Source organism: Microtus ochrogaster, linkage group LG2 (assembly GCF_000317375.1).
Source record: "Microtus ochrogaster isolate Prairie Vole_2 linkage group LG2, MicOch1.0, whole genome shotgun sequence".
Classification (NCBI taxonomy): domain Eukaryota; kingdom Metazoa; phylum Chordata; class Mammalia; order Rodentia; family Cricetidae; genus Microtus; species Microtus ochrogaster.
Genome location: NC_022028.1, coordinates 24,442,532 through 24,450,800, shown reverse-complemented (window position 1 = coordinate 24,450,800; position 8,269 = coordinate 24,442,532). Strand labels below are relative to the sequence as shown.

The 8,269-nt window shown below is 48.3% G+C and overlaps 1 protein-coding gene across 1 annotated transcript in view; it reads right to left on the bottom strand.

The window, feature by feature from the left end:
• The window catches only part of Npas2 (neuronal PAS domain protein 2), a 186,131-nt gene that overhangs the window by 26,353 nt on the left and 151,509 nt on the right, over positions 1-8,269 (bottom strand). Inside the window, exons 13-16 of the mRNA XM_005359963.3 lie at positions 8,107-8,248; positions 7,434-7,543; positions 6,169-6,258; positions 2,598-2,744 (exon numbers count right to left, since the gene is read on the bottom strand). Of these exons, the coding sequence (XP_005360020.1) occupies positions 2,598-2,744; positions 6,169-6,258; positions 7,434-7,543; positions 8,107-8,248 (489 nt within the window). The remainder of the gene's footprint in view (positions 1-2,597; positions 2,745-6,168; positions 6,259-7,433; positions 7,544-8,106; positions 8,249-8,269) is intronic.

The following is an 8,269-nucleotide window of genomic DNA, read 5'->3' as shown; positions in this document are numbered from 1 at the left end:
TAGACCAGGCTGGTCTCGAACTCACAGAGATCCGCCTGCCTCTGCCTCCCGAGTGCTGGGATTAAAGGCGTGCGCCACCACCGCCCGGCTGGGGTCAGTTTTATAGAAAAATAGTTCCTTGAACCAAGTAAGAAAAGTATGTTAGAAAAAATAGGCCACACTTATGTGTAATTTTCCACTCTTCATACCTGCCTAGTGTTGCAAATTATTGTTATTATTAAAGGACATCCAGAAGTAATTAATATAGGAGGCCTTATGCTATGACATCATCCCCAGGCTTCAGCGATCGCCAATATGTTATCATCCTTCTGTCTTCCCTCTCTGGTGGTGTGTGGGGTAGAGGTGTGGGGAGGCTATAGTCATTTCCACTTCCTTATATTTATGGTTGAATCGGCTTTTTTTTTTTTTTAAGAAAAAAAAAAACAAGGATCACATTTTGGTAGGAGTTTCAGGATGTATTTAAGTCTTGCAGAAAAACAAGAAGTCAGGCGGTTGGAGGAGATGTTCTCTGGTTTGATTATCTGTGGATCTCCATGTTCTTTTGGAAAATTCCATTGCGAAGATGAGGACAGAGGAATGCATGCAGAGAAGGCTGGCAGCAGAGGGCTTAGCTTCCACCGGGAAGATGTGCACCAAAGGGCTTGGCATCACAGCGGAGGTGTCCACTGAGGGCTTGGCTTCTAGAAGGAAGACGTACATTCGGGTTCCTTTTCTCCACAGGGACGCATACACTGGAGGGCATAGATTCAGCAAGGGAGGTGTGCATGACTTCCCCAAGGGAGGTGTGCACGGGAGAGCTTACGGTGCAGACGGAGGTGAGAGGTTGGTTTTCGCAGGGAGGTGCGCACACTGAAGGACATAGCCACAGAGAGTCCTGGACTTTAGGACCTGGCATCTCCAAGCCTGGAGAGCACTAGAACAGTCTATATCCACAGGGAAGGCACACACAGGGGGACTAGGTTCCCACGGCTCCTTGTAGAACTCAGGTACACATCTATGCTTTGGGGGGAGGGGTTCACAAAATGGGTCCCTAGTGGGGAAACATCTTATTCTTTACAGCTGGGAGCAAAAGTGGTAGCTTTGCTGCCTATTATTTGAAAGCCTCGCTCTAATGTGGCACAGGCAGGAAGCAGAAGGCTCCAGGCGCTCTGGAGGATGTTCATACGCCTACCTTGCATTTTAGCACTTTCTGTTTCAGCCCCCCCCTTCCTGTTAGTATAAAAATTCCATTAACGTAATTGAAGCGAGACAAGTTCAAGGCTAGCAACCAGGTTATGGATCTGCGCGGGAGAAAAAAATACTGCGCTTGGGGAAGAATGAGTAACAAGTGGCCTTTTATGAATCTGACAGTTCGATGATCACGCTTTTAATTTTGTAGAACTGCTCTAGCGTCTACCCGTGTCCAGGCAGAGAAGTCACTGCAGCAGAGGGAGAGTGTAGCTCGCCGAGGAAGGCTTGCAAGAACACAGAAGGTTTTCCGCGCGCTTCAGCACAAGTGTATCTTAGGTTGTCCCTTCTGGTAAGAGTGCCATGCAGGGGCTGGAAGGACAGGATCAGCAGGTGCCACCGAGGTCCCCTGAACCTCCCAGCAGAGCTGACGAGTACTTAGGGAATCAGGATGGCCGGAGAGAGGATTCTGTGACCATCCAATGAAACCACACTGTCATATGTAAGTCTTGCCCCTCAGTACCCACCATGGTGTGCTTGTCGCTGCTGGATGCTCGGGGGCGTCGGTGTGGACAGAAGTGTAAGCAGTGGGGACAATTCTGTGGCCACTGTCCTGATCTGTCCTTTCTGCCCTCTGTATCTTGCCTAAGGTGGCTACAAATGCTTGGTGCTTTCAAGACAGTCTCAAGGTTAGTTACAATGACGTCGTCGGCAGTTAAAGGCTGGGCCCAATTCCATAAAGTTAAGCAGTCCTGAACTAAAATATGCATAACTCTCCGCAAGGGTGGGGGAGTCCATGTAACCTATCCTTGAGGTAGATCTGATATTTGTGTCCCTGATGAACAAACCCAAACAAACAAACGATTCTTAGAAAAATTCCAAGTGATGAATCTGGGTTTATGGCATAGGCCACTGTAGTCAGACTATGGAGTGTCCCCACTGACTTTCACCAGTGGGGTGGCAGGGTGACAGACCAACTGTCTCTATTGCTTCCTTAGGCTACAGAATAGGTAGCATGGCTTCTCATCTCCTGTTCTGTCAGAGAAGACAGCAGAGCTCTCTGCAGTGACCTGGCCTGGCTCTATGAAACCTAGCTATAGAGGTCCTGGGAGGTGGAATCCATGACCGAGGGGACATCTAGGCAGGGAAACCAGATGATGGTTTCCAGAAAGGAGATTCAGGAGGGACAGAAAACAGAAATGCAATGCACCCACAGAAGTGAGGGGCGAGGAACAGGACACTGTGAGGATCTCAAGTCTGACCCCGAGTGGATTTCAAGTTTGTTTCACGTGATCTGTCTGGGGGAGTTGCCACGTGCTTCCTAAGCACGCTAGGTTCTGTAACACAGGGCACAAGGACTTGGGGGGACGTCCTGCCTGCACAGAGGTGTATCCTAAGGAGAGCAGAGGCCAGCCTGTGGGGCACATCACCTGGACGTTGGAGTCCTGGACCAGGCAGAGCTGTTCCTGGATCTTGTGAAGCTCTTCCTGCTGCCACCGGATGTTGGCCTGCAGGATCCGCGTCCTCTGCTCCAGCTGCTCTTTAATGGTCTGGAACATGCTGAATTGTGCTGAAAACTTCAAAAGGAATTGTTTTTTAAAAAAGGGTAAATCAGATCAAAGAGTTATTTCAGCCTGAGACTACCCTTGCCACCATCCTGATGAATCAATCTTACAGGGTTTTCTTTCCTATTCTTCAGCCATTGTCCTCAATATCTCTGAAGAAAACGCTGCCTAGTTCTGAAGGAGGCAGAATCTAGAACAAGGGCTAGGTGTTCCGAGGGTCTTTAGCCAACCTTCCTTGTGCTGATGATGGCAGCAAGCCCTCCTGCCGTCCTCAATTTGATCCTAATGGGCCTGGTTCCATTGAGGTCTTCTCACCCTTTCCCCATACTCACCATTGCCTCCCAGAGTCACACAGGATGGAACTATGGGCAAGGACAAGGTGATGTTTGCCTCCAGGATGGTCATGGCCGAGGGGGCCCCATAACATGAACCATAAGTTTGTTTCACCTGAACAACTTGCTCCCCGCTCTGAATCCCTTCCTGAAACTGAGATTGGCCTTAGAAAACTCTATACTCCTTTACATCTCCTTCAACAAGGGCTCTTTCCTTGCTGGAAATCAAAAGAGAGACGTAGGGGTGGCCTTCCTTGGGTGCACAATCCCTGCTCAGGGCTTGCTTTCTCCATTCTTTCTTATTTCCCTTCCCGTCCCTTTCCCATTCCTCCCTTCGCCCGTCTTTTTGAGACAGGCTCTTGCTATGTAGCTCAGGTGGGCCTGAACTCATGGCAGTCCTCCTGTCCCAATCTGCTGAGTGCTGAGATCACAAATTGTATGTCACCACACCCAGCTTGATGCCTATGTTTTGAGGCAAATTTGCTAGGTTTGCAGTTTCCCGTTCTCTGTCTCCTCTTTCTCCTTCTGCTATCTTTTCTTACTTCTTTACCTCTCTCCTTCCTTCCCTTTCTTCTTTCTTCCTCTCTCTCCTCCTCATCTCTTTCTCTTTCTTCCGTTTTTTTTAAACAGTGACTTCCTCTTTTTTCCTCAACCTCTACCCCTGTATCTTCCTGCTCTGTTGCTTGTCCACCGTCTTTTTTGCAAATATCCATGAAATCTGTCCTTTTTCTACTCTGGCCGTTGACCTCTCCTACATGGCAAAGGAAGGAGGGCAGTGGAGTTGAGAATGCAGATAGAATCTTCTGGAAGATGCACCATTTTGGAACAGCATACCAACAGAAAGTGTTCTCTCTCTCTCTCTCTCTCTCTCTCTCTGTGTGTGTGTGTGTTTTGCTTGAATTCAAGGCCTTACACGGCCTAGATAGGTATCCTATCACTGAACTACAGTTATGACAGTGCCCCTTTGTGATAGGAGAATCTACTTTAACTTATGAGTATGAAGCGAAAGAGGCTTTTGGTAAAATTATGAGTTACTCAGACAAATGTCTCCCAAGACATGGATTTTACACCCTGCCCTCGCCACAGGACAATACAATAACAGAAGGTAGGTACATAACTGAAGGGAAATCATAGCATCTCATCTTCTCTCACTTGCAGTAGCTCGGAGAAGGACTTGAGAAGTCAGGAGAGTTGGCTAGTGTGGCTCTACCGACCAGATGCATTTTTAGTGCACCCTGAACATGCATACTGAACATGTGCAGACATGCGCAGGCATGCCTTTTCACTGCTATTCTGCAACACTACAGATAACAGCTGTTGGTAGGGTACTGGCATTGGATTGGACACTCATCACCAGAGGGACCTGCAGGATGTGAGAGGGTGTGAGCAGGCTCCATGGAAACACCGGGACCTGAGCTGTCTGGAGAGGTCTCAGAACCAGTCTGTCTGTTTTTCGTAAGACTGTCTTAAAGAATACAGTGGTTGGGGCTGAAGAGATGGTTCGGCATTAGGAACACTTGCTGCTCTAGCCGAAGACCCTGATTGGTTCAGTTCCCAGCACCTAATGGTAGCTCACAATCATCTCTAATTTTGCCTCCAGAGGAACTGATACTCTAGCCTCTGTGGGCACTTGCATGCACATGGTATGCATAGACACCAATATAAATAAAAAATAAATCTTAAATACAGTTGTTATCATGTATAGAGCATACCACAGACCAAGAATAGTTAGTAATACGTCGATTTCAAGAAAAAAAATTAGAACTCCCAAAGGGCCATCTACCATTAGGTATTATAACAATACACTTTTTAAAATTTTTTTCTGAGACGCAAGGCCCAGAAGTGAAAGGGAGTCTTGCTTCTTGTGTCTTTGGATTGGAACGGATCACGCATTTCATACCATATCTATCTCAAGAACTTGAAAAGGAAGAACACTATTCTGATTTTCTTTTTCCCCCGATGAGGATAAAGATGGACTATTTTAATGAGGAGACTCTGGCTGAACAGCTTTGATATCACTGCTCAAGTCAGACGCTAGCAAGAAGCATATGCTAACACACGTCTTTCTTATTCCAGGAAAGCATCCGAAGCCACTTCTACGAGGGCATATGTTCCGAAATGTTCCCATCAGCAATCTCGGAGCTGTACAGAGAGAGACAGCCAAACTCTGAGAAGCTGAGGTGCTGGCGAATGGCCATCTGGGACACAGGTACAACTTGGGACCAGAGATTGGGACAATGCCAAATGCCTATAAGGAAACTTAAGCTCTGGGCTTAACAGTGGAAACAGAAGCGATTCTGTGCAATACTCCCCGTGACCACAGAGTGGATGGATGGCTTCATGCTGGGGCTCTTGCCCTGAGCCAGGCAAGTGGGGCGTGACACAGTTCTTCTCTAAAATGTTTCTCTTTTCTATTGTCAACCATTTATTCATCTCCAATCTCTTAGCCATTCTTCAGGGCCAATTCAAGGGATGCCTCCTCCAGGAAGCTGTCCTAGACAGACTATGTCTAATTGGCCCTGTGAAGCATCTGCAAGAGGTGGTTTCTCTGGTTACCTGACCACTTCCCCCTTGACTCTACAAACTAAGAGTGAGGGCCGTGTTACAAGCATTCCTGCATCCCTAACGCCTTGCTCTCGGACTGACCCAAGCAAGAACTCACCGAGAGTTACCAAAACAAGGAAGGATTGCTCCACAGAGCTATAATGCACCCCCTTTTAAAAGAAACATGATATTTATCGCAATGGATTAATAGCGTCTAGAGCCTTCCGGGATCTTCTATGATGCTTTGTCTAATTCAGACCTTCCCTAAAGTTTGGAGGTACATAGAATGAGAAGAATGCAGACCAATAGCAGCATGACGAACAGAGATGATTGTGAAGACAAAAATCCGACACCGGGGAAAAGAACACGAAGTGAGAAGACACGAGAGACAGCCGAGGACAGCGCTGATAGGGAAGTCCACTGTTAGATAGGTCCCATGTGCACTTTGGGGTAAAACCCCCCACTTCAGACCCTAGTTGGTGCTGCATGTGCAATACATAGTAGTGTGAAAACCTTCACAAACTCAGAAGACGTCCCTCTGTTCCCAGTCTCTGACTCACCTGTGTCACGGGAGCAGGTGGACTCTGCAAGATTGTCTGAGGCAGGAGCTGCTTTGCAAGGTCGCAGGATGACGGGGAAGGCAGGGGAGCCTGGTGAGAAAGGGGGGCTTTATTAAAGATCACTTCCAAACTGCTCAGGGGCCCAGCCCTCTGCTGGCTGGGTTTTCTAGCTGCAAGTCTTAGAATGAAGACTTACAGAAAAGTTAAGGCCTCTATTTCCTGATTGCAATGGCTCCGGTGTAGGACACAAAGTTAAGGGCGACCCACGGCTGGTTTAAGACACTTGTGGCTCTTGAGCCACTTTTGGGTGCTCTCAGAGTATATGATTCCCCACCACCATGTCTTAGGCAAGGCTGCTGATGTCTGCCTGCCCTTGGCAGCTCCACTCTGTCTCCCTCCGCTGCCCTGTGCTACACAGACTCCTTCCATGAGGATCAGGCTACCCTTCTCCCAGTGCATTTGTTCTAAGATGTCATCAATGGAGTCATTTCCTGATCACTTGGGAAATAATATGTAGAAATAAGAGCTACGACTCCCAGTTTCATGGGCTGTTAAATGTTTTCAGGAGATAAGAAAGAAGACTCTTTTGAAGTTATCCTCTAGTGCGCCTAGTCCCGAGGGGCTGTAGGAAGCAGTTTGCATAGAAAGCATCGCTCAGGACCGCAATGGGAGGAAGTGGCATCAGGAAGGTGTGATGCCAGGGAGAATCCCAGGTGCAGGCTTGCCCGCCAGAGGCTGTCTCACCCTCCAGAGGCTCACTTGGCTTCTTCTGTGTCCCCTGCACGTCTGGGGGAGACAGAAGCACCCTGGGCCACCCTCCAAGACAAAATGTGGTCTATTGATGACTTTGTGTACAGGTCAACAATCTATGGTGTTATGGAGAGGTATGGCATACATCAGCACCATAGCCTGCCACCAGTCTTCTTGAACAAAGTCACACGTAGAATGAGATTCAAACAGGAGGGCCCCTAGAGGCTCAGGAGACAGACCCTTATGATTGAAGCACTAAGTCCTATTTTTAAAATCACTTGAATTTTGTATTCTGCAAGTACATATCCATGCCCATTTTCCAATAAAAAAATATCTAAAATTAGTTGCTAAATGAATACCACGGCTTCATGCCTCCCTCCCTGCCCACCATACCTCATCCTGTCCCCTCATGCCCTAAGTAAGACTGGTTCCCTGGAGAGCCTCCGTGTGTTCCCGTGGCTCTTCAGCCCACGTCTCAAGGCAGCAATGCCCTGCTGAGAAGATCCCACACATACCGGCATTGTGGCCGCCTGACTGAGTCCCGGCACTGGTAACTCCTGGGGTAGGGCGGCCGATCTTGGCAAAACCGTGTTGCTCTTCTCAGCCATCAGCTTGGTTGGCGTGGCTGTAAGGAAACTAGGGTCATGCCAGGGTACAGACAGGGGATGGTGTGCTGGCTAGTTCTTATGTCAACATGACGCAGGCTGGGGTCATTTCAGAAGAGGGAACCTCAATTGAGAAAATGCCCCCACCAGACTGGCCTATAGACAAGCCTGTAGTACAACTTCTTGATTGTAGGTGGTGCCACCCCTGGGTCCTAAGTGGCATAAGAAAGCAGGCTGAAGCAAGCCAGGAGCAACAAGCCAATAAGCAGCACTCCTCTATGGCTTCTGTATCAGCTCCTGCGTCAAGTTCCTGCTCTGACTCCCTGGATGACAGATGAAATAGACCCATCCCTTCCCTCATTGGTTTTTGATCATGGTGTGTGTGTGTGTGTTTTACGTCATACCAATAGAAACCCTAACTAACATGTATGAGAAAACACCATCAGTGTGGTGTGAAATACAGTGTAAACTGGGCTTTCTGGGTAAGATGGCCTGGCTCAACTCAGTCTGGGACTTTGTGTAACTCTGTGCCCCTGGTCTGATGGGGTTCCCATTCATTTCCCATCCATGCAATGGCACTCACAGGTGGGTTCTGACATGGCTGTGTGCGAGGACTTGTGGGAACTCCTTGAGGACGCTGATGGCGAAGGACTGGTAGTTAGACCCGAGGCACCCATGTCAAGTGCGTTAAAGTGCTGCTGGGGCTCCAGGCTTGAGTCCTTTTCCTGAAATAGACACAGACACAC